Raw genomic sequence first — 27,434 nt, 5'->3', positions numbered from 1 at the left:
GTATTTTTAAAACACAGTTCAAAATAAACTACCTCAGCAAATGTTCAGCTAATATATGATATCACAGTGACTGCAGAAATATCTACAATACTTAGGATTTCTGGCAAGCATTTTCCCAGCCCTTCAGCACTTAGCAAAATGACTGGGCATTGCGCTATATCTAATATATCAATAAACTACTCAGAAACAGATGGTATAAATTCCATAAACACTTTGCACAAAATAAGCTGTGCCAATGTTTTTACTTATACAGAAAAGCCAGACATAGGCAACCCCAGATCCTAACTTTAGCAGCATTGTTCTGGAGAAAACCATCCTTTTTGTTGCTTGAAAAGTAGATTTACCGCTATTATTAGCATAATGGGCCAGAGGTCACATTGTATTTTACGTGGTTGTTCAAGATAACTGTTCAGCTCTGACTTGTAAAGCCTGTGCAGCACATCAGAACGTTTAGCAGAGTGTGACCTTCATGATCTTCTCTTCCATTCTCTGCCATCTCTTCCCCACATCTGGGTGCATAAGAAGCAGGAGCAGCAGTAACACTCTTCAGTTCCATATTTAATTCAGAATCCTAGACACTGCTTTTTTACTCAGCAGAAAGCACAAGCACTCGCTATAAATAGTCCAATGAAAACTTTCATGGAAATACGCACCATGAGGGCAGGAAGATATAAATGAAACCTGAACTCTCAAGATAGGTAAGAGGATCTAAGGAATGTACCAGTACTATAACGATGAGATCCTCGCAGAAGAGCTTTTTGCCAGAACACCAGAAACCACCATACCAGGCAGGCCTTGCAAGGAGCCACGAGCCCTCCCATGCAACATGGTCATGATAGAACCATTATGTTTAAGATCTCTGCTCCTCCACAGAGCTGTGGAAGACCATAACTTTGCTCCCAAGACTGACAAATCTTCCAATGCCATTCATACCTATGAAGCTTAAGGTTAGGAACAGTCTGCTAAGCAGTACTCAAACCTGCAGGGACAAGAACTGATAATACTTTTGGGCACAGGTTAAGGTGTATGCAGTCTCCTGGTGTCCCTCTAGTCTTCATGAGTCAGGTCCCATTTCTGCTTCTATTCTCCTTCTGCCACAGGGGTAGGTGGCAGGTCTTTGCCAAGAAAGGCCATGGGACAGTAGAGGCACACCAGAGGAGGTGTTAAATTCCAAGTAAAATGCTATAATAAAAAAACTTCAAATACGCACTTAAAAAGGCGACCTTGAGGAGGGAGGGTGCCTCCAGTAGTCCGGAAAGTGAAATAAAAGACATTGCAGCCGTAAGCATACATGGAGATTATTATAGCCAAAGAAGCACAAAGAGCCCGAGTATCACAGCCAGTTGCACCTGTTGCTTCCAGAGCAACAGAGCTCTTCTCTCTTACAAGGCCTGAAGCCCAATCCCAGAAGAGAAGGGCTTCTCATCCTGCTCTTCCCTTTTTTTATTCTGTTTTTTGTTTTGTTTTTTTTCTGGAATCCTTCCAGGGCTCACCAATCCTTTACAGAAAGTGGTTCATGACACCAGAAATTTATCATAAGGAAAAAAAAAAGCATTCAGTAGAAGTCTAGAGGGTGCATGCATGGTTCACAGTTCACTCTACATAAGCCTTGGGAAAAAAATCTTAATTTCTGGTCTAGATGGAAAATATTAATTAAAATAAATGTTGTAGAGTAAAGCACCCATTTAATACACTTTTTCTGCCTCTGATTTACTTACAGTATGGTGTTAGATTTGCAAGAAAACTAGAATGTTCCATAAGTTAAAAATATGTAATATTTTATATAAATTACAGTTTTAAAATTTAAATTTAAATCTTTAAAAGGATCACTTACTGGATGTTTAGATGAAAGTCTGCCAGTCACAGTTCCTGTCTGATTCCATGTAGAGGAAATAAATCCCTACAGTCAAGTAAAGTAAACATACCCACAAAAAAACAGGATGAAGACATACATCTAAAAAGGACGTGTTTCTCTGAAAATGTATTAATGCAAATATTAGTAATAAAAACCCACTGCAATCAGGATTACAAAGTCAAAAATAAATACTTTGTAATTTTCCGTACATAAAAGTTCTTGAACTGTACATACTGCAATCATTTCATACCTTTATGATTTATTTGAAATACAGTTTTACAGACTACTTTTCTATTTTTACCTTTCTCATACATGTTCGTAGTCCATCCACATAGGTTGATTTTATCTTACGAACCTGAATTACACAAAAGTATTAAATAAATGTTTATTCATACAAATAAGATTTTCACATTAAAGATCTTAATCTCAAATGCATATAAACTTGTTTTGTAGACTTTCTTAAAACACAGTTTTACCTTAGAAAATAATGGAGGCATACTCACTAGTAGCTTGACCTATTAGCATAGGTTAGGCAAGTGCTAGGTTATACCCTAAAGCCAGGTCTATAAAGACACTAGTAAATGAACTATTGGAATTTATTAATTTATATCTTATACCCCCCTCATCAATAAACTACTCAAAAAGAGACACACAAAAAAATTACACACTTCAGTGGTGTTTTTTGTTTGTTATCTATTTTGGAAACTCATCAGCTGAATTACCCAAACATAAGAACTAACTCGGTAATTTTGGATTTTCAGGAGGGTCTTGTCACCTAAAAAAAAAGATAACTAGTCATCTCCCTCGCTATCTTGATAGAATTTCTTCAGAATTCAGAAAATAAATATTTTGCCCTGAGACTGTGCTTTATAGTACTAAACAAATTTAACAGTGAAGTTTTCCAAGTGCTTTTGCAGTAGTTCTGCTAGCTATAATCTAACATTGTGCAAAACAAAAGCATAAACATTAAATTCAAAAACTCTTAAGAATATCTACAACTTGCAAATTTAAATTTCAATGAATATTTGAAATAATTAAACTATATCCAACTTTATTTGTTTGTTCATCTGAGAATATATTTCTTGCTAACTTTGCGTCAGTGCAACTACCTTATGTAAAAACATCACCTCACCTGCCGGTATTCTAACATTATCTTAGGCAAAGGATGAAGATCTTGCAACTTACTCAGCTGCAAAATAAAAAATTTGAATTACTGGTATATTCTTCTGTTAAGTGCTATTATTTAGCCATCTTAACCTCACCATTAACACACTGATTGATACTTCATGTTTAACTGTCAGAAAGTAAAATACAGAATAAGTTCTGGTGGAAGACATTCTCTCACCAAGCTGAGAGGATGAAAAACTTGCTAAAGAATAATGTCCTTCAAGCAAACTCAGCCCAGGCCCAGGGGAGCCTTCATTCTTTCCTGCCTTCAGCAGGAGGGCTGGAGATTATCCCTTTGCATTTCATTTCCTTTCCATTCCAGACAGGGACAAAAAGATTTGCAGACAAAAGCTGTTCCATGGAACATAGAAAACATATAGGGCATGGGGTGTGTGTGTGTGAATACGGTCCTTTCTTTCATTTTTGTGCTAGACAGCATCTAAGTAAGAGATAACACGAAAAAGTACACAAAATAATATATATTTATACATATATACACATATATAGAGATAATACATGTATATGTATATGTATACACACACACAAAATGCAAAAGGAGAATTTATTCCATTCATCCAATAATACAAGTTCCAGGAGACTTTCAATAAAAAAAGAAAAAAAAAAAGTTGAAATTGTCAAATTCAAAACCAATAAAATGAAGCAAATTTATGATAACTTTGACTGTAAATTGACACAAAATTTTGTTAACAAAAAGAGTTGAATGAGCTTGGATATTTAGAATCACAACAAAAATATCTGGAACTACACAGTTCAGGGTGGAAAACTTATGCAGTTATACCAGAATGATGATTAAAAAACGTAAGCTTTTTTCTTACTATAAAGGATAGACAATATATTAATTATCTAGTATTTAACTACTATAATGTTTCAGATTACATTTCTTTAATTAACCCAATACCAACAATTGTTGGAAAAAGCACTGGACTAAAAAAATGCATTGATAGACTGCAACAAATCTTATATTCTCAGAAAAAGACAATGTATTTTATTTCACTGATCCTTCCTATCTCCCAAGTCTTCCCTGTCACTCAGCAAGATTACATATTTGATCTACGAAGCCTCCTTTTCCATCAATAGTGTGCAATTTTTGTGGTTATGCTGCTGACATTAAGTCAGAGATGGTATCTGGTAGTTCAGACAGTCAGCCCAAGAGTTGAATTTCCTCTCTCACACTTGAGAAACAAATTGTTGTGGTTTAACCCGGCTGGCAGCTAAACACCACACAGCCGTTCGCTCACCCTCCCCCCTCCCTCTCTGGGATGGGGGGAGAGAAACGGGAAAGTGAAGCCTGTGAGTTGAGATAAAGACGGTTTATTAAGACAGGAAAATAATAATAACAATAATAATAATAATAGTGATAATGGTAATAGTATTAACAATAATAATGTGTAAGAAAACAAGTGATGCACAATGCAATTGCTCACCACCCGCTGACCGATGCCCAGCCTATTCCCGAGCAGCCGGCCCCCCCACCCCGGCCAGCCACCCCTATATATTGTTTAGCATGACGTCAGATGGTATGGAATACCCCTTTGGCCAGTTTGGGTCAGCTGTCCTGGGTCTGTCCCCTCCCAGCTCCTGCTGCACCCCCAGCCTGCTCGCTGGCAGGACAGAGCAAGAAGCCGAAAAGTCCTTGGCCTGGTGTAAACACTGCTCTGCAACAATTAAAACATCAGCATGTTATCAGCGCTCTTCTCATCCTAATCCAAAACATAGCACCCTACCAGCTACTATGAGCTACTTAACTCTGTCCTAACTGGAACCAGGACACAAATCCTACATTTCTATTTTCCCCAAAGGTGCTCATTTTCAGCCATGAGTTGTATTATTTTCAATTTGACTCCCATGTAAACTAGAACAATACAATTGCACGTACACGGAGTTATGATTCTATGATCGTTTTAACAAAAGAAAGGGGCATCCGTATTTGCCTCTGAAGTTACCAAGAAGTCTGCAGTTTGATCTTGCCTTTATCATTTATAAACAAATAGTTTTGGCATGTTTCTGTCCTTCTGTGGGATCACATGCTGAACACATGCATTGCTGTTCCAACACTAGCAGAAGAAAAAAACCTGGAGAAGTTTCATATGTGCAGTATTCACTACATCGTATCTGAAAATAGATCTGATGTCTTGTAAAGGTGAGTGAAAGGATCTAAAGTGGTCATTACTGCTCAAAGGGAGCAGGATTCTATCAAGATCCTGCAGACACAACTCCAAATATAATTGTGTTTACTGACCACAAGAGAAAGCCTGGGTTGCTCTTTCCTTCACCAGCAGATTTTACATTTTCTCTCACCAGTGGTCTCTTTCAACAACCAGACATACTTAGCTATCAAAATCTGACCAGTGAGAAAGTCTTCCTCCTCTGAGGAAGATGGTCATATACGCATGCTGGTACTAAAGTCTGTAACCCTGGTTATAGCTAAAGTTCAGCTTCGATAGGTGCTTTGCTGGTTTATCAGGGAGAGCAACTTGAAGAGAAAGAAGTCTGCAGAGGCATCAGATTCTTTTTTAGAAGGTGTTCAGTCTGTGAGGGAGAGAAGGCAGGATGCTGTCTCCAAGCAGAACACCTGTAAACATATTCACAGATTGTTCTGGAAAAAATGGAAATAGCACAAATAGATAAAAAACATACACCTCTCACTCTTGTTTCAGAGCAAGGGAGAAATCCTAAAAGATAAACAACTCCAGACTAGTTTATTGCCAGCTCCTATCTGACTTATAGGAAGGTAAGGTCCATAAGTAAGAGTAGATTTGGCATTAGATCCCTGCAGAGTCACTACAAAGTGTTAGGAAATACCAAGAATTTCAGGTCAGAAAACTACAAATTATTTCTTTCTTTTCTGACAAAGGTGTATTCACTGTAGAGTTGTTTTTCTACCTGAAGCTTGACAAATGTCAAGGGCAGTAGTATTCTCCTCTATCCTTCCCATTCCTGGTAAGTACTAAGAGGACAGCCCCCATCCCTTTCATTTCTGGCACAAATAAATGAAGTGTGATTAACATGACTTAAAAAATAAACCAAGATTGTTAGGGAAACTTTAGACAAGTGTCAGTTTCACTGAAACATATCTTGGAAGTTTTTCTAAATTATGAAGATAGTTAAAAAAAAAAAAACCTCTCCCTGTCTCACCACGACTTCTGAGGTGGATGCCACTTGCTGCCTTTCAGTTCTTGGAATTTTCTCACACAGTGTATGCAGTTTTAACTTTTCAAATAGTACCTACATCAACAAAACATGTAAGAAAACTGTTTCAGTGCTTCAAGTGCTGAAAAAGAATGGAAAATTCTGTGCCTGAACTTCAGTCTAGAAAACGGATTTCAGGGAAAACAGAGTATACTGTAGGGAAGAGAATCAACACAATATGAAAGATAAAATCTCTACTTTTGATGTATTATATGTAACATTAGTGTATTCACTAAAATAAAATGCATTATTTCTTTAAATACATACAAATACAGATTAGCCAAAACTGTCAGATTCATGAGAAAACTGACATGTCCTCCATTATAATCAGAAGAGTATTAAAAAAGAATCTGAAGTTGTAAGGACAAATTTATATGCTTTATAATTCTTCTGTATCCATAAAAAATTACAGCTTAGGCAATAACAGCAGTATAAATATTACCTCTCTGAGTTGACTACTACTGGTCAAAAGGAATCGTTCTCCAGCAATTTGATGGGCTTCCTGTTCAAGCTCTTTGAGTCTCAACTACAAATGAGTACATCAGAATTATTCTGTTTCAATTATTATTTTCTTCAATATTCTGCTACTTTCTAGACTAATGAGTATATTGGACTTCTACTTACAAATGGGGTAGTTCATAATGTGTAATCATTGTTGGCTATCTCGTATAGTGGATTGCTTACATAATTTTAATCTACAATTCTTTGTGATCTGGGAAGGGGGATTTAACGTAGTAAAAACTACCAAAAGTCACTGGAAAATTATTTACATTATTGAAGACTACAGAGGTCTGTGAGAAACAGAGCTGTGCAAATTATTCTGGTACACTTACAAACTGTCAGACCACTATGATTACCTAGTCAGAATTAATGCTACAAAATAGGCTTCTCTTGTAGCTATTTTTACTAATTGGAAAATGGCAAACTTGGAACTCTCAGAACACATAATTTGTAAAGAGTGTTTTATTTGTAAAGAGAGACAAAAATATGTATCATTTCTCAGAAAGATGGTTACTGACAAGTGTAGGTTCAAAAACTTTCATTACAACTTTTAGTCAACCCATAATCCAAAAGGATCTGTGCATTTTGCAATGCATTCTTAGTTCAGGGGCAAAGCTAGTGAAGCAAATATCTTTTTTGCTTGACTAAATAAACGTAACATAAAATGTGATAGAACAACAAAAAAAAGAATCCTCCTCTTTTCACTGTTATTCTGTGTAAAAGCAGAAAAATGTTATATAATTTTCAAAAGAAAAAAAAATAAAGACAAAATTTACCCCGAGAATCTCTGATGTTTTTTTCAGTTCTTGTTTGTTCACATGTATTTTGTGTGTTTCCATCACTGTAAACACAATCAAATACAGAGTACACTTACAACTGACAATTGTGATTTTGCATAATTCAGACTGTAAAATGGGAACTCTAACTCACAAAGGTGTTATAAGGATAAGGTAACATGTAGTATTCTGAGTTATAACTTTAAGGTCCCTTCCAACCCAAACCATCCTGTGATTCTATGATAACATCCTATGTCAGCATAGTAAGCAGCTGTGTGAAAAAGGTGAAGAGTCATATTTTGAGCTGAGTTTTCATACCTGCCAGAATTTTGATCAGTGGAAGCTCTAATGTGCAAAATAATTTCCACAAACCTTGAACCTGTAAAGCAAGATACAAATAAACATCAGTATCAGCCAACTTTAATTAACAAAATCAAACATAAAAGTATCATTATGCAAATCCATTTTTCAGTAAGCAGTATTTCATTTTTCTATATAATCCCTTTTCATATGACAAGCCTGTCTGTGGAATGAAATACTACTTAGTGTGAATTATAGTATCTAAACGCTATAGTCAGTTATCACATCATTTTGTAGGGAAAGGTACAGGAACAGTAATAAAGAAATACACACACCTCATTTTTTTCTAAATGGTTTATTTTTAGAGTAAGATCCATTATAATAGAACATACAGTTATCCCTTTATTTACTTGAGCAATTAAGCAACTCCTCAGAATTCACAAATTTGTTTTCATTAGGAAGAAGATGCAAGATAATGGGGTTATGTACCCAATCCAGTTACAAAGAACAGGAAGTCTCTTTTCTCTAACCACCGAAGCAATTAGACAGCAGTATTTGTCTAAAATCTCCCCCTGTAGGCTGGTGATGAGTGCTTCTGTGCCTTAGATGTTTCCCTATTGGCTGCTTTTACACATTGAAGGATTGCTGGGCCACTTAAAAATCCAGACTAGCCTGGTTCAACTGACTGTCTAATCCCTCACAATATATTTCAAATCAGTTTCAAGGAAAGCCCCTAGCATCCCTTGGATAGGGATGGTTTAGATGAGATATTAAGAAGAAATTCTTTACTCGGAGGGTGGTGAGGCACTGGCACAGGTTACCAAGAGAAGCTGTGGATGCCCCATCTCTGGAAGTGCCCAAGGCCAGGCTGGATGGGGCTTTCAACAACCTGGTCTAGTGGGAGGTGTCCCTGTCCATGGCAGGGGGCTGGAACTGTATGGGCTTTAAGGTTCCTTCCAACCCAAACCGTTCTGTGATTCTATGTACCTTTCACCGGAACCTGAGCATATCCCTGAAGTGACACATTTCCAGATATATGATCACAAGCAGAAAACAGAACAGAATGGAAGCCCCACAAAAATAGAAGAATTCTTGAGATGCATTCTGAACTTCAGTAAGGGCTAATATAACCTACAGAGATGATAGACATGCTTAGAGTTTTTGTACCCAAGGAAGACACTCTCTAAATGTGCCTACCGAGAAAATCAACTACATTGTTTCAACTCTTAATACTTTTAGATAGTTTCATATAGCTTTAAAATGTAAAATGAAAAATCACAACAGTCTGCATTTTTCCTGTTCTTACAATCTTAGTTTAAATATTTAACTGTTGCACAGGAAGTTTCTTCAAGATACACTTTCAGAGTAGACGCTTCATTATTCTGAAAAACAATGGCAAATTTGATGGACAATTTTAAATGTTGATCAGCACTGTAAATTGGTAAGGGTTGAAGACTTCTATTTTACTCATATAGAGATTTTGATCTCAATGAAAAACATGTCACTAGCTGTCTTTAATTTATAATACCTCAGAAGTTTTAGCTGAGTAACTACTTTTCAAATCTTACCTGTAAGTCATGAGAAAGGTATGCCATTACTTTATAAAGCTTCTCCAAGTTTACACCTAAGTTTTGGTACTGTTAAAAAAAAAAATAAAGACTTTTAGATTAAAATATTCAGAATACTACCTATTTTAAAAGGGATTAAACTATTTAAATATATTTTTTATATTTGTCACCTGTTATATTTAAAACTTAAGTAATGTTTTTTGACCTCTGGAAAAAAATCATGAACACAGGAGTACAGATCATTTAGATTTTACCTGTTCCTTTATTTACATTTTGCAAAGACCATGTACTAAGAAATAGTATCACTACACGCTGCCTTTGATGTTGAAGTCAGAATTCTATTACTACTTGTAAAATGAGGAAAAATATTTTGCAAATTTCTTTATCAGTACTGCCCTTCTTCTGTGCCTGAATTATTCATTTCCTTCTGTTGCAGGGAAGTTCCACACAATCATACTACCTTGTTTAGTTGACTAGAAGATCATTTGACATGAATATCCAGACTGAAAATACAAACAAAAGCTCCAAGAACACGATGACTAAAAGTAAAATTAACATCGACCAATTAAATTTATCAAGCTAGAACACAAAATGTAAACAAAGTGCCTATTTTCATTGCTAACTTCCTGTGAAGAAAGATGAAAGTATGAAAAATTCTGCAGATGTAGATTTTATTTCCCACAGCACACATCTTTGATAATGACTGAATAACCAAAATTATGGAATAAATTCTCATGCAAGCTATTAAGTACAAAAAGCACAGTCTCATAAAATTCCTGGGCCACAAACCATAGAACCTAGGAGAGCATTCTAGAAGACTGAAGTTATATATTTGTCTGGTATATAGTGGGTGAGCTTTACGGTCCTTTTCAACCCAAACCATTCTAGGATTATATGATATATCAATTATTTTCACATACCGTAGGTGTAGAACAAATCGGCTTTCTAGAACTTGTTGAATCTACAGACTATGAAATTTTTTCATGAAAAAGTTAGACTAACATCTCTAAGGGACAGTGCAGGTTTTGACTCCTTCAAAAATAAGTTTACCATTTCCTTGAATATCTACGGAATGCAGACTTAATTGCTAACTGCATTAAATATATATTTTTTATATATACATATATATATATATATCAGTTTTTAACCTCATGTCCTCCTGATTTCATCAAATGACTCTTGGCTATAATACTGCAGTATTTGCTGAATAGCTGCACTGACTTTCTCTACTGCCTCCATAATATCTTTGAAAACTGCTAGTGGGTGCCCTCCAGTCTTTCCATCTCCCACTTAAAGAACCCCAATTTTTTCACATTCTTCTTCTAAAGAAGCTGTTTTGTCTTCTGAAGGGCAATTTCAGACACCCTTCTCTGTACCTTTTATAAGCCCAGTATGCCTTACTTGAAATGCAGAGACCGAAACTGCAGTCTTCAAGATTGCATACTGTGGCTACACCAAGATTTACTCCGGGGGAAAAAAAAAAAGAAAAAGAAAAAAAAAAAAAAGACCCTTTTCTTGCTCTCAATACTTTTCCTTACAGTACCTATATGTTGTTGTCGTTGCTGCTGCTGCAACACATTGAACCAACAGAAAACTATCAATAACGATTCCAGGATTTCTTTCTAGGTTGCAACTACTGTGGATTCATTACCTGTAATTACATGGAAGCTCATCTGTTCAGGGCAACAGAGATGGTAAAGAGTCTAGAGGGGAAGATGTGTGATGAGCGGCTGAGGTCCCTTGGTTTGTTCAGCCCAGAGCAGAGCAGGCCGAGGGGAGGCCTCATGGCGGCCTGCAGCTCCCTCACGAGGGGTGTGGAGGGGCAGGCGCTGAGCTCTGCACAGCGACAGGACCCGAGGGAACGGCATGGAGCTGGGACAGGGGAGGGTCAGGCTGGGTGTTAGGGAAAGGTTCTGCACCCAGAGGTGGTCGGGCACTGGGACAGGCTGCCCAGGGACGTGGTCGCGGCACCAAGCTGCTTGAGTTCAAGGAGTGTTTGGACAACGCTCTCAGACACAGGGTCTGAGTTTTCTGTAATCCTGTGTGGAGCAAGGAGTTGGGCTCAATGATCCTTGTGCGTCCCTTCTAACTCAAGCTATTTTATAATTCTATGCTACTTATATGCCCACTCAATCTAGTGAGATACTCTGAAGTTCGATACCTCAGCTCAATATTTGATTATCCAGAAAAGTAGATGAGAGAATCATTTGACAAAAGGCATTAAAAAGGATAATTAAGACTTCTAAGAAAGATTCTAGTCTAGTTCTGTAATGCATATTAAATAGGAAGTAAAAACAAACAAAATAAAAATAAATAAAAATAAATTAAAAAAAAAAAAAAAAGAAGAAGAAGAAGAAAAGGAAAGAGAAGGAAAAACCATCCTGAGAGAAGTCAGGGAAAATCTACATTAAACCCCACATGACTGTGGAATTTTGAGGAAGTCCAGAAACCCAGAGTGCAAGATAATTATGCCATACGGCACAATACTGACTGCAGATTCCTGTTAATATTTTGGAAAAAAATATCTATAGCAGATAGAAATGCAGAATGCTCAAGCTTACTACTTCATGTTTAACAACATGAGTGTAATGTACATCTGATGGAAGACTCAGAGGAGAAACCAATTTTGAGTCCAATAGGACCCTAACTGCTTTAGAAGATAATCTGATTACATTCGCTTCTTCCTTCTCAATAACTGCATAGCTGGGGACTGACCTAGATTTGGCTAGATTCTTGGTGAGCAGGGTATTCCAAGATCATTTTTTACTAAAATAGTACACACAGGCATGGTTCCAACTAAATTCAAGATCTGTTTCCCAAGTGAATTACATCTTTCTGTCAAGAATAGTAAACAGACTCGTCCTGATTGACAGGACACCAAATGGCCATGAAATCACGTGGAAGGCTTCTCAATTGAAAAAGCACTGACAGGGTCCCTTGGACACCTTGTAAGTAAGCTATCTCCAGAATTATCATTCACCCTATATATATTTTGAAGGAATCCTAATTATTCTGTGCTCATTTTTATTATTTGCATCCCTGCCCTGGAGCTGGTGGAACACAAAGGAGGGGATTTTATGCTATGAGCTGCAGAAGTCTCTCTTTTCTCTCCAGACCTGCAGATATTCTATAACCGTCTTACCTTACTGCTTTCTTGGAATATCTAAAGTTGGAAAAAAAAAAAATCTCCTCCAGAAGAAATATGTTTTGCTTTCTCCACTCAAACTGAGCTAGAAGGTGTCTTGCTTACCAGAGTAAGCTCTCAGAAATTATGCTACCAAATCCAGCTTTGTTGCCCATTCCACAGTTTCACGGTTTTCACTTGATATATTCAGAATCTTCCCTTTGGTCCTTCTGTGATGAGAATGCAAGGACATTCTACTTGTTATCAGATTTATACTCTAAGACTGCACAGAAAATGAAGAAAATGCTTCGATATGAATGAAGCATCCAATGTTTTGCAAACAACAAAAACAAGATTATATTGTCTGGAAGAGCATATGCAATGTAACCAGATATGGTATCACTACTAAACTGGATGTCATTAAGCTATGAATTATGGATTAAACCAGGAAGATTGCCATTGAAGTTGCTGCCAAGAGTATCTTAAAAACAGGTCTGATGTCAGAACACTGTGGTCCTCCAGGGCTTTTAATCTGCCCAGCCAGGCAGTGGTTCTTTTAAAGCAAAAGCGTGTAAGCATTATCAAAGCACTAGGACAATTTCTTGTTTGATCCAATGAAGACACTTCACAAATATCCAGTCTGAGACAAATGCACTGTCTTCAACTGCATGCTAATAGTTGTCCTTGTGAAAATATGGCTTTAGTTAGAAAACTACCACATTAGAATGAATTGATCAGTCTGATTGGCTAGGTATTTATTATTCTGATCTTTTTGCTATATCAAACCTTTAATTTCTTGTTGCAATCACCTCTGCATGTTCTTTCATAATGAAGCTTTAGATAGACAATGAGCCATAATTTTCTGGTCAACATAAGTCTTTCACAACTTGCATTTTAATGGGTAGCAAATTAAAATTAGAGTTGATAAAGATTTTAAGAAAGCACATATAATTCAAAAACACAAAAGCCAGTTTACAAGTAGATAAAGAAGTGGATTAGGTGGGCGCTAGTCTAGTAAAATCAGGGGTAGAATTTAGAAGACTGAAAGAAAGGGAGAGGGGAGATGAATTTTCAAAAGAGCCTCTCACTGGAAACCAGAAAAGAGGAGGTTGTGTTTAAATGAACATAACAAATGCATCAATGAGGCATGTGTGTTCAAAAAGAACCAGACAACAAAAGAAAGATGATGTCAGCTGAGAGGAGTGATCAGAACAGGTTAAAGAATGCCATTGGTCTACATGCCAAGGTATTTCTCTTCTGACCTCTGCCAGCCCTCCAGTGCCAGCCTTCAGTATCACAAAAAATTCTGCATACCCTCCTACCCACCCATATCATAAATAATAGTTACCACAAGCAACATACTATGAAAAAACCTTGACAGATGGAAGTAGCTTGCTCACCATTTCATCGTGTGAGCTATTTTTTGCTACAGCCCTTTCCAAAAAAAGGAGAAAAATCATTTCCTCAGCCTTGGAATGTTGAGAATCCTCAACTCTATTACTCCACTTTGGGGGTAATCTTCGCTGCAAAGAGGTTTTCCTACCACATAGCAGGAAAACAAAACAAAACAAAACAAAAAAAAACATAGACCTGACTGCAAGAAACCTTGTCCATACCCAGTGATCCTGGAAAAAATGAGCTGTCTGTGAAAGACAGTGCTTTCAGCAACAGCCAGCTTACTTGATCCTTTCTGGAGGTGGAAGTAAGCCCAGTGTCAGGCTTCAAATGACTTCAGGATTCCTTATCAGCAAATGCAGTAATGACAAAAGCAGCGTGATGCGTAGCACCTGTTTCAGCAAAGGTTTCAATGGATATGGACTGTGACCACTTTTGTGGAGCCTTTTGGCACAGCACCTAATATACAGACCAGCAAGCAGCACACACTCCATGCTACAGAGTGGTCTGAGTGAGTAGCCGGAGCTGCAGGCTACAGAATAAAGTAGCTGTCATTCCAAGTATCATGCTGGGTGGACAAGATTAGCAAAATATAGAGGGAGCTAAACTGAAGGTGTGGGGCACAGGACATGATGCATCGCCTGGCCTTGAGCCCTCTGGGAGTACAGAGGACTGTTAGGAACCTATCACCAAAGACAGAGCAAGAAGGCTCGAGAAATCTGGCAAAAAGATAGGATTCACAGGAAAAATGGTATTGACTGGGCAAACAGAGAAGTCAAACATAAAGTGAGAGGGTCCAGGGAACTAATGAATTGGGTAAGGAATAGGGGGGAGAATAATTAGCATGTTAGAGGGAGGCATAAATAGGGACTTGGATGAAATCAGCATAAAAGGCCCTGGAGGTGGCTGGGGCAAGGAATCAAACGAGACCCAAAGCAGGGAAAGAGGAAAATAAGACTTCAATATTTAACTCAGACGTGGGAATCAGGATGAGAAAGCTGAGAAATGAAAACTAAGAATAGATGTGATGTAGAAAGAACAAAAGACTGAGGGAAAATATGGAAAGAAACAAGTTAAGGATGCTGACTCACACGACAGGACAGCACATGTAAAAATAACCTGCAAGTGTATAGCTTCTGTCTGTTTACCTTTCTTTCCATTCCCTACACTAATAGCTTAATTCTTGAAGTAGTTTCTGAACAACAGCAGTTTACAGATAGTGTTTTGAAGTAAACTGGCTTTATTTGTCTCAGAAGGGCCTATGCAGTTGGGTATGTGCTTATATGAGTGAGCTCTGTCCATATTTCAAGTCCACTTGACATCATTGGGTTTGTATCCCAGAAACTCTACAATCATGATATGATTCCTGTGTCTGAATAAGCAACACCTCTGGAAAGTGGAAGGTTTCAAGAAATCACCATTTAGCCTACTGTACACCTATTTTTAAAATTAGTTCCCTCCAACACTAACGCTCTCAACATTCAAACAACCTGTGACAGCTAATGCATCCAGAGTAGAATGCAGTAGCCCAAAATACCAATATCAAAGTTTTATAACATTCAGTAAATAAGTTTCAACAGACAGTAAGACTATTTCCGTACTATTGGGAATAACTTCTCAAGGAGTACATTAAGGATTCTCTCCAAGTAAATCTTCAGATACTGCATACATGTGCTTCTAAGTTCATATTTGACTCCTTCCTATCAGCTTATGATGTGGTACCTTTACCAGAATGTAGTAAGATTCAGTAAAATTCTTAATAATAAACTAAATAAAGGGTATATGTTCACAGGAATTAAGGAGCAAGGCATTAGACATTCTGGAAATGACAGCTGGTATCTGTTTGCAGATAGGTGAAAGAGAAAATATGAGGTTTTATATCAATTTTGTTATTGAACTTTTGGGTATAGATACAGAATTTTGCAACTGTTCCTGGAGAATTTGATCCCATCTTGGTAGAACGCAGTGAACCCTTCCTTCCCCTCTCTCTTTAACATTAGATTTCCAACAAGTAGTATTATAATATTCTTCTTCTACCTGAAAAGTATTATTTATTGAAAAAAATATTTTTTTCAATATTTTGTAGGCAAGAGCAATAATTTCAATATCTCCTTCCTCTTTTAAACCAACCACAATCTAAAACAAACTACTTACCGATGCATTTCTCAAAGTGCCTGTATCTGTATTTTCTGTTTCCATAGAAAAGGATTTTTCAAAATACTTCTGCGTCAAACATTCAAAAGAGGGAACTGTGTCGCTGGGGTTTATCAGCCACGCTGCAATCCTTGGATCTAACACAACGCTATCAGCAACTAAAAAATTAAGTTATTTCTGACAATCAAAATGCTTAAATTGCTTCTATATTGAGAAATACTTCTAGAGTTTTGTCTATCTTTCCTTTAGACATACATCATAAATAGACAAGTATTCAAGTGATTTCTAATTTTGACCAGTATGAGCATTGCTCAAGAGGATAGGATGAAATTCTAGAAGAGGAAGTCTTTCTAGGGAACATGAAGCAATTCAACCTTCTCAACTGTAGTCAAGTCTGTTTTAAAAGCTTTTGTTTCCACTGGAATCTAACCTTAAACTATTCTCAAGTCTAAGGAGAAATATGTAATCTTGACATGCCAGCTGTCTGGTAGTAAACCTCTCAAGAAGGGTTTTTTTTTCCATGGTACTAAAATTCTGTTCTCCAATATATTACCTAAACACTAATCTAGTTGCTTCTATACCTTGTAATTTTAACAGAAACATCACAGGCACAGAGATTATAGGATTAGGTCATAGATTGGATTAGACAGTTACCTTGTTTCCAGCTTATTTCATTACCATAAATTTGAAGTACTGTCCTCAGAAAATCTTTTGCATTGAAGCAAATAACTGGACCTTTGTGACGCAGCATTTGAAACAACACTTGCCTGCACGAAAGAAATTTATTAACATGCACTATACTGCTACTAGATTTAGTTAATCCATTTAATTTATTCTTTAATTAGCAACTAATATTAAACTGAACAGCTAATCCAAACATTTCTTTATTCCTTTAAGAATAGAATATTGTATTTGAATATTAAATTCTCGATTCAATTCCTGGAGCTTCATTCTATACTAAATTAAGCATCCTAGCAGGTGACTTACCATGCACTCATAAAGAAAAGAAATCTTTATTTGACACTTGAATTTAAATTCAACCTTAATCTAAAACTGCAACTTGCATCCCTGTTTACTATACGAAATGAGATTGCAGAAGATTGAGTAAATGTAGTAAAATCATGATTTAAAAGCTGTTAGACAATCTAAACTGACCTAATTGCTTAGTGTTAATTTGCTCTTTAAGTCTACTATGCTTCATATCATGCCACATTTTTCCATCATTTATGAAAATGTCTATAGTTCTCATATATTATAATATTATTAGTAAAATCTATGTATAATTCAAATGTGTCATTTTTGTAACCTTTATTTTAGGCGATACGGAAAAACAATTTTTTATAGAATTTGAGTTGATATATCTTTAGTGATATAAAACCAGAGGACCAAGATTTTAGACAGATTATAAATTGTGCAGACCATAAAGTATTACTGTATATAGTTTTGATCCACTGCTAAACAACTACACCGTTCCTAGAAAAATTAGATAAAGCCCATAGGTAATACGCTTATTCAACTTGTTTATTCTTGAGTTCTTATTGTTCAAAAACTTGCTTTATTGATTGTTCTGAACTGAACATAACATCAAAACCGAAGACACTTTATAAAACTAATCATTTTATAATTCCAACATTGCATCTAGAGAAGTACGGGTAAGTGAAGTGATTTGTTTCAAGTCATACAGTGGAGCGGTGCAGAGATGTGATCAGCAAGCAAGTCTAACATCGCGAAAATTAATGCTTTATAATTTAATTCCCCAAATTCAGTAGTTTACAATAAAACAATTATTACTGAAATTTATAAAGTATTCTAAAGAAATTTTAATATGCAACTATTATTTTGAAAGATCAGTCTCATCCCTGCCATTATGGGATACTATTTCAGAGTTAATAATAAGGAATAAAAAAAGATTTTGGCTATGCCAAGTGGAAGTTTAAAATATAATCCTACTTTTAAAAGATTTAATCCAACTATTAAACAGATGCACAAAGCATTTACTTTTTTTTTGCTTGTAGTTTGGATGTAACATTGTTTCTGAATCCTAAGAAAGCCTCATTCATCATCTCAGTCATTAAACAAGCCTATTGCACTCCATGCTCCGAAATTAAAAATACCAACAGGGCTCAAAAAGGATATATATCATAATGATGTCCTGAAACATACTGTGTAAGAAATGCAGTGCAGCAAATGGAAGATAAGTTTTCAAGGTTTTTTTGTTTTGTTTTTTTTGGAACCGTATAACCATTGTGTGTTCATAAAGCTTTTATAAGTGAATGAGTAGCTATTACTATTACTAAAATTCTAACTCAGAAAAAAAAGTACCACAACCTAACCCCAAGCACCAATACAGGCTGGGCAGAGAATGGACTGAAAGAAACCCTGAGTAGAAAGACCTGGGGGTGTTGGTTGATGAGAAGTTCAACATGAGGCGGCAATGTGCACTTGCAGCCCTGAAAGCCAACCGTGTCCTGAGCTGCATCAAAATCTGCATGGTCAGCAGGGTGAGGGAGGGTCCCCCTCTGCTCTGCTCTCATCAGCCCCCACCCAGAGCCCTGCCTTCAGCTCTGGGGCCCCCAGCATAAAAGGGACATGGATGTATTGGAACAAGTCCAGAGGAGGGTCACCAAGATGATCAAAGGGCTGGAGCACCTCTCCTATGATGAGAGGCTGAGGGTGGGTTGGGGTTGTTCAGCCTGGAGAAAAGAAGACTCTGGGGAGACCTTACAACGGCCTTCCACTATCTAAAGGGGGATACACGAAAGGTGGGGAGGGACTCTTTGTCAGGGGGTGCAGTGACAGGACAGGGCATAATGGCTTTAAACTAAAAGATGAAAGATTAAAGAAGAAATTCTTTCCTCAGAGGGTGGTGAGGCACTGGCACAGGCTGCCCAGAGAAGCTGTGGATGCCCCATCCCTGGGGGTGCCCAAGGCCAAGCTGGATGGGGCTTTGGGCAGCCTGGGCTGGTGGGAGGTGTCCCTGCCCATGGCAGTATGGGGTGGAATTAGATGATCTTTAAGGTCCCTTCCAACCCAAACCTTTCTATGAACATTACTGTTGCCAAAAGCAAAATAGTACCGTTGCGAAAAGCAAAATAGTATTTTATTTCTACATGCTCTCACCAAGCAAATTTCTTATGAGCCTGTGCTTCTTGTTCCCAAATAGGTGACCATTCAGTTTTTAAATAAATTAATTTGTCACTTCCATCAGCAGCATTCCAAGTACGGTCACTTGAAGAGTAACGGGGAGAACAAAGACGATCTGTCTGGTTCTTCACTAATATAACAATTCCTTTTACTGATGAAGTTAAGACCTGTTAAGTATAATTAAAGTGGTTTCTGACAGATTTTATGCAATTCTATAAAGAAAACTTCCCAAGTATTTTACCATATGAGTGTCATCACATACACTATGGTTACTGCACACACCATTGACAGAATAGAGAAGCAGACAAAAGCATCTTTTAAACCCAAATCCACCGTACAAAGAAGAAAAATATTCAAGCAGTCTCACTAGAAGTACACTTATGACTGTTTAGTCCAAGTGGTTCCATTTACTTTAAATTTTACTTTGTAGAAAAATAAGATGTAGTCAGAAATATTAAGTTTTACCCCATTTTGCTTTTATATTTTTGTAAGCAAGAATATCCAAAACTGGTCTGGATTCCATGCTCCCAATGAACATACTTTTTTGTTTATTGGAGTCATATGTACAGTTCAAATGGTTCCACAAAACTGCCTCTAAACAAAACGCATCATTCACTAACCTGCTCTGAGTTGAGCTGTGAAGAACCATCTTGAAATATCATAGTAGTTACAAAAGCCACTGCCTGCTCTATATTTGCAAGCAGTTCTCTTTTTTCTTCATATCCCAAACTCCTGATATCACAAGGATAATTTTCAGAAAATTCTGCTTCTCTGGAAGTCCAGTTATATCTTCTTTCATGTGAAGCATAGTTCTTTACAGGTAATCTTTTTTTCTCCAAATGACATGTAGGTACATCTTGCTTTCTTTTAAGGGGAGTAGCTACATTCTTTTCACCATCCTTAAGTTTTCTTTCCTCTACTGAAAGATTTTTTTCGCTGTATCCCCATTTAGGCAAGTCTAAATCCTGGTAATAGCTCAGTATTTTGGTAGCTTGATAAGAAAGTATTTCACTGGTACGTACTGTCCTGACTTTCTGACCAGCAGTATTTCTTGCAGGGCTGGCAGATGATTTTAATAATGCAATTGTGGAATCATTAATTTCCTGGAAAAATCAAATTTTTCAGTGAACTAATTATTCAACTTATTAGGAAACAAAAATAAACATCCCTGAGTTAATTCAGAAAGCTTTTCAGGAAGTGATGCTGTACAAAAGAAAAAAAATTTTAGTGATATCACCAAAACAGACAGTTTAGGGGAACTCTATCACATAGGCCAAAATTCAAGCATATATCAGTAAAAAATGATTGTGTTGATTTATGTTGCTGGCATCCAAAACCACCACCATTTTTTTTTTGCTTGTTGTTACACCAACAATGTACACTGCCTTTTTTTTTGCTTGTTGTTAGTCCAACACTAACAATGCCAAAGAAGCTACTGGACTAGATGGCTCTTGTTGTTAGTCTTCCACAGTGACTAGGTCATTAGTGAGCTTTGTGTGAAGGGAGAGGTGACCTTTCATTTTCATCTTTAGCTTCAATATTCAAAGGGTTCTTTTGTTTGTTTGTTTTTTGGCAAGGGACCACAATAACTGCTGTGGAAATTCTGAGTCTACTGAATTTCCACTGACTTTTCCAAAAAATTTACAGGATTGCAAGACACAGTAAGAATTCATAGGAAAGTTGCATAGAAGGTGCACCTTATTATCACGTGTATGGCTAAGTATTATACTCTATTCTGTTTAAACCACTATGCCCCCAACATCTTTCATATTCCACACATTTCCCTGCATCCTTTTATAGCAGTTAAAAAAATGCTGCTATTAAAGAGCCTCAAGCAAGAAATTGCATGGTAACATAACAATTCTAACCCTTCATCCTTGATTTCCTTCAAAAACGTCCTTGGTATACTACTGGCCCTTGTATTTTTTTGCTGTTTATTTTGCTAGTTTCTTCTACACTGTCTTCAGCCAAGAGGGATTCTTTGTCTTGTGGTCTTTACAAAACGCAAATTCTGTAAAGTTGCAGGATGTTTAGTTGTCTCCTTCATACTGTTGTTTAGCCATACTGCTCCCACACCCAGAGAGGTTTGTTTTAAGCCTCCAATATTCTGTTTTGGATAAGTCCTTATTACCTAAAAATGTTTTGCTTTTGGAGGGGAAACACCCTATACTTTCTTTTAAAAGCTCCTTCCTTTTTATGCAATTTCCTTTTTGAAATGAAGCATTCCTGTAGTGACTCATCTATCTTTAGTGCCTCAGGAAGACTGTAGTCCCTGTCAGGGCATCTTCCAGCAGGAATATTCTGATCTTACACAGAATCAAATCAAAAGCAGTTTTTCCTCCGAATTCTTTAACTGCTTGGCAAAGCAGTTGTATTCTCAGTTTTAGTCTTAGCACCATGCATCAGCATAACATTTACATACATCATTGCAAAGTAACTGAAGGCTCTCAATTACTACATTTTCTGCTCTTGTAGAATCACCAGCCTCCTTCAGTACCTCTGTCATTCCAAAAACTGGGGCCTTCTTGCTTTAAAAGAACCACAAGTTACTGCTGTGCAGACCTCACATCAAGAACAAGACAACCATTTCCACTGATTAAAGGATATCATCCATTTCTATTCACTCTGTTGTTTGAGCAAACCAGAACGGCAAAGCCAATACTTTTTTGTTGGTGGTTTGTAATATTCCTTAACCAACATCCCATTTTCCCAAACCTCAGAACTATGGAATCAAAGGATGAAAAAGCCTTAGACTAGATAAGAACACACTTCACAGGATCAGCTTTACAGAAAAAAAGAAGTACAATTAAAAGGTTTTAAGTAAACAGAAAAAGATTTGGTAGCAGCAAAAGCGTAATTAAAATGAATAGTGATTGTTCTGAAAGATGACAAATAAATTGGACTTAGGCAAAGCTAATCACAAAGGGAACACTAAAAAAAGCTACCGTAAGTGGAAAAATATTAGCACAGAAAGACTGTTCAAGAACTGTAGACAGACAGCTAATCCACTTAAGTGTATGCTCCAGTCAAAGCACAAATAGTTTGTATTGTTTAACAGATAGCAGAATTTGAATTAGGACACTGAAGTAATTATAGAATCAGGAATAAGTAATTCTCTTTTAAAAGATCAAAAATAAGAACAAAGCAAATTTAATTATCAAGTCAGAATAATATAGTTGGAACTACAATTAACCGCAGAGAGGAGCAGCAGCTTCTGGGAAGAACTGATCGTCTATTAGAAATAGTGACATAGCTGTGTGACAATAGGCTTTCTAAGTCAGAGGATGTCGTTCCATAATTTATGTGGATGTAGAAGAATTTCATTAGATCTGGTGTGTCAAAATTAGCTCCTCAATGTTACAAAAAGAGGTTCCACTACTACATATGTTCATCCATTTCTTAAGTCATTCTCCTCATGCCTATAGACAAGTCAATTAAATCTGCAGAAAACTACCTCACAACGCACACAAAAAGCAAACTTTTCTGCTTCACAAGGAACCTGAACAGACTTGCAGAAGCATGCACCATGGACCAGTCAGAGTAAGGAAGGCTGTGAGATCTGCACTTGGGATGGGAGCTCACTTTTAATATCCACAGCTCATTTGACCAACTTCATAGTCCCCAATCACAGTCTAAGTCGGGTCTGCCCCAGTTATCCATCATTCTTGGCTGGCACTTGCATGCACATTAAACTAACTTCAGGGAGATAATTCCACCAAAAATTAAACTTCCTAAAAACAAAGACATTTTTCATGAGAAACAGCTCACTTTATGATTAGGTAACAACTAGTACCAGCCTGTGGAAGGATCAGAAATGTGGAACAAGAACAAGTGGAAAAGGAGGAATGGGTGATGAGACACTGTCACGGTGCTGCAAACTGACAACTTGAAGAGATTAATCCTACGAGCAACAAGTACAGAACAGAAAAAGTGATGTAGCACTAGCAACGCTAAAGAAAAAACAGTTAACATCTGTGGAAAGCAGTACAGCCAACAAGAAAAGAGCAGTAATCTCTTAAATATGTTTTTTCTAGTATCAATGAGGAAATGTATTTTTATTCCCAGACCTTTCTCTTTTTTTCTGGTGAAAAAGAAAAAACACAAACCAAAATAAAAGATCTGCTTCAAGAATTCTTTATTTTGAAAAAAAAAAGAAAAAAGAAAAGTCTTGTCCTTCTGTAATGGACGAAAGTAGTGGTTTCCTGTATGAATACATTCGGGTAAAAAATGATGCCTAAAGCTTCATCCATGCAGTTGCACTAAGGGCATTTAGTAGATAGAACGATGCATTAATTTAACACAGCTTATGTAGAGGACATAGTACCTAGTGGCTGTACTGTATTCCCCATGGGCATTATATGGGCCATGCTAGTTATGATGAGGTGACAATTTTACATTGAGGTGACGATTTACAAAACATAAGCCACTTCACTACTACTATGAAAAGCAGCGTGCTGTAATTTGGGGGATTTTTTTGGATGCCAGTGATTGTTCATGTTCAGTGACTGAGGTTTGACAACATTTCTATTCCTTAGTAACTATCTAAATGTGTCAACCTCATTTATTTCAGATCAATCACAAAAGACTTTGTATAAATAGGAAAAGTGGGGCCAAGACTCTCAAAGGTAAGTAGATGCCAAGTGCAAAATAAGACTAAAGAGGAAAGTTGTTTGAACCATCAGAATATGCAATGTACTGTGATAAAACCTGTTACGAAAGAGCCAGTCAATAACTTCAAAACTTCCATTAAAGAGTGGCTTTTTAAGTAGTCTTTTATCTTAGTGTGCTTGCCTTTTCATTTTTCAGATGTGAATCCTTATCACCTAGCTTATTTTCCTCAGTCTTCTCTATACCTTTAAAAAAAAAAAGAAAACATTTTACAGTACAAATGAACCTGAGATCAATGCATACAGCTTTGGTTACATACAATGTTACATTACCAACACTTTTACCAAACTTAAAATAATTGCAATCAAGTTTTCCATGGCAACTGTTTTCCTCAAATTAATATCAGTCAAGTTCAAAATGGCTCTGCAGGTTCCTGAACATGCACATGCAAAAGCATGCTCTGTCCCCATGAAGAGAAAGTTACATTCAGCTTTGCTACACAGCAGACAAACATTTTTCATAGTATTCAGTAGAAGCATTACTATAATATTTTAAGAATGCATACCACCTTCTTTCAAGAAAACACATCCCTTTTTGGTCAAAGTAAAGATAAGGGCATGAGCAAGAAAAAAGCAAAACACTTCACACAGTTGAACTTGGTGTTAGACAGTATTATTCTCTAAAATATTCTTCAGGAATATACTTTATTCACAAATGCATCTTTAACTTACCATGCCCTAGAGAAAACTGACCGGGCTTCACTGGGAGGTTAATTTTTTCACATTGTTCATTCTCCCAAGAGAACGGGTATTGTAAGACCAGACGAGAACAGAGAGCAAGGAAAATTCAGACTTATCAAATAGACAGAAAGGTAATAAAGACCAGCACCCCAACAAGGAGGAGGATTACTGTTAGAGCTGGGCCTAAGACAGAGCCCTGAGGCACAGCACAGCTGTTCTCCTGGGCCCACCACCAAACTACCAGCAATAGTCGGCCTACAGTTCTGAAAGTTTAAGGAAGCTTTGTAAATACACCTCAGAAGTCTGCACCACGCTCAATGAAGAGGCTAAGACATGCCTTCTCTTTCCTGCACTCAACGTGGCCCAATAGCCCCAAGAAGAGGGGAAGCAAGTGAATAAAAGAACAAGGGCTAACAGACTAGCAGTATTTACAGATTCAGTAGGGACAATAGGAGGAGCCAGGCAATGCAGAACTCTCATGAAGTGCATGGCCCTCCAGAGTTTGTAATTACAAGTCCTTTATCTCTAGATCCTTCTACTGCCCAGCCAAAAAAAGCACTCCTGGGCAAAATACGCATTTTGTCCCTTTCTAACTGTTGGCCGCACAGGGTCCATTCCACTGCTGCTTTCAACTACAAAATTTGTATTACTAGCAGCTAGACACATTCTGAATCTAACAAGCTGCCACACGATATCAAACAACGTGTAAGGGGATCTTTTTGCATTTACTGAAACTGTATTCTAAAAAGTTTTGACGAGGTAAAGCAGGATCCTATATTTAAAAGACTAATAAAAAAATTTAAAAGACTACCTCAGTCTCCAGAAGAAACTAAGCTTATTACTTTATAATATCACAAGCAGGTTCAGTTATTTTATCTCCAGCTTTGCCCCCTAACCTGAACTGTTAGAACAGTGAATACGGTATACCTGAATTTACAGTGTCAAACATTTTAGGTCTGGTTTTCTTGACACTTCCCACAACAATAAAATAATCATTTAACAACAGCAATGTGAGTCTACAGTCAGTGCTTTTAATCACTTCATGGCTAGATACTTTTTCTCAACAAATACACCCTCCAGAGAAGATTACATTGCTCTCCTTCAGCACACAGTGCTCAGTACGACCGGTATCTAAATCGCCACACCACCTCGAATTCCTGGTTCATGAAAAAGTATCACCAGATGGCAGTAGAAACCCATCCTTGCATTCAAACTTACTGCTGGATGGAACTATTACAAGCGCTACTGCCAAGATGACCACAATTTCACCCATGAGTTCAACATCACAGATATTTGTCTTATTTGAATCCAATATTTACCTTTTGAAGACAGACTTTCCAATTAAGTAGAATTGAAACTTTAAAGATCTTATCAATAAAATACAGTCCAATATAGCCATAAACAGACCAACTTTTGTTGGTTTTGTTTTGGTGTGGTTTTTTGTTTGTTTTAAGGCAAACTTTTTTTTCCTCCACAGATCCATGCTTTGATCAGCTCAAGCTAAATATACAGGCACTTTCCTAAAACTAATTCAAATTATAAGTTTGTTCTTAAGTCTGTAGACTAGAAGCAATCGTAATTACTATAAGGGAAACAAAAAAAGCTAGTCATGTGACATGCTGCCACTAAATGCTTACACTGTTCTTTCAATACTCAGTGAAAAAGGATTTAGGAACACTACAAGACTGCAATTACAATTGGCTAAAAATACCAGACATCGTCATTGTACTTTTAAAGAAAGAGAATCTCTCATTTTACTGCTTGACAGAGTGAATGGATCAAGAGCAGACAACATAACACTATACAGACATCACAGAGAAGGGAGAGCTCCCATATCTATGACGGAAAACATTTAACAGAGAAAATGACAAGGTAGCAAGAGAAGTAGAAAAGCAATTAAATCGAGGCTGAAAGGAGATCTCACTTTCTTTAAAATAACCTGGTTTTTGGTTTTCACATTAAGATGAATGTATTCCATATGTCTTCAAATGCGCATCACCAATTTACATAGCAATGAGCTACTACCCTTTTCACCGCTACACCATCAGGCTCCACTAATCCACTATCTTACTAGTGAACGAAGAGCCTGAGCTACTATTCTTATAAAAACGAACACCATATAAACAAGAACAAATGCAATATTTAAATCTTAGTTTTAAATCCTGTTGACCAGATAATGTTCCAGGATCTAGTTCTCCAGAGAAAACAGAGAACAGAAATTAAGCAAACCTCAAAAATTCTACTTCCTTCCAGAGCTACATGATTGAACTATGAAATACACAGAATTGAGAATTAAAAAAAATCTCCTTGAAAAACCTCACTAGTATCCACTACATTCTGAGTATGATGCTGGGCTTTGCCCAGAGTCAGAGATCTGCTGAGGGACTTTTAATATTACCTAATTTGCTCTACAATTTGGACTTTTGTTCACTTTTCCCCCTAGAATTTCACAAAGAGTGAGTTGGTAATGAGCATGTATTTAAAGAACAGACTAGTCTGGAGAACTCACTGGCCTCCTTGCAACTTCCCAGTACCTCTAGTGATATTTAAGTATCTAGTCCAGATTCAAGTTAACATACATTTAGTTTACAGTATTAGTTAATTAACAGTTTGAGATTCTCATCTGTTTTTATACCACATAGCAGGAACAGGTTAGGAAGGATAAAAAAAAAGCAATGAAATACAGGGTACTGGCAATATCTTAGTTCCCTGCACTCACACAGCATCATTTAACCAGAAGAGTCCCAGCAAATGCCACAGTTAAAGCTCAATTCATTTTCTAAACCTAGAAATACTCAGTTTTCTTTTTAAATAGGGACTAGAGGTTTGATATTGTTGTTCGTTTGCATTTCAGTTTTTCCAACTGAAAATATAGACACTTAAACAGATCAA

General features: G+C 36.9%; 1 protein-coding gene across 2 annotated transcripts in view; it reads right to left on the bottom strand.

The window, feature by feature from the left end:
- Window positions 1-27,434, bottom strand: part of POLN (DNA polymerase nu) — a 111,423-nt gene that overhangs the window by 73,866 nt on the left and 10,123 nt on the right. For both annotated transcript variants that reach the window (XM_083833928.1, XM_083833927.1), the window contains 13 exons: window positions 23,986-24,047; window positions 19,815-20,297; window positions 19,171-19,361; window positions 16,705-16,817; window positions 16,051-16,208; window positions 9,378-9,446; window positions 7,828-7,888; window positions 7,510-7,574; window positions 6,675-6,758; window positions 6,179-6,268; window positions 2,988-3,044; window positions 2,157-2,210; window positions 1,835-1,900 (listed from right to left, as the gene is read on the bottom strand). In XM_083833928.1, the coding sequence (XP_083690054.1) occupies window positions 1,835-1,900; window positions 2,157-2,210; window positions 2,988-3,044; window positions 6,179-6,268; window positions 6,675-6,758; window positions 7,510-7,574; window positions 7,828-7,888; window positions 9,378-9,446; window positions 16,051-16,208; window positions 16,705-16,817; window positions 19,171-19,361; window positions 19,815-20,297; window positions 23,986-24,047 (1,553 nt within the window). The remainder of the gene's footprint in view (window positions 1-1,834; window positions 1,901-2,156; window positions 2,211-2,987; window positions 3,045-6,178; window positions 6,269-6,674; window positions 6,759-7,509; window positions 7,575-7,827; window positions 7,889-9,377; window positions 9,447-16,050; window positions 16,209-16,704; window positions 16,818-19,170; window positions 19,362-19,814; window positions 20,298-23,985; window positions 24,048-27,434) is intronic.

Source organism: Anser anser (assembly GCF_964211835.1).
Source record: "Anser anser genome assembly, chromosome: 4".
Lineage (NCBI taxonomy): Eukaryota > Metazoa > Chordata > Aves > Anseriformes > Anatidae > Anser > Anser anser.
This window is presented reverse-complemented; position numbering and strand designations above follow the sequence as displayed.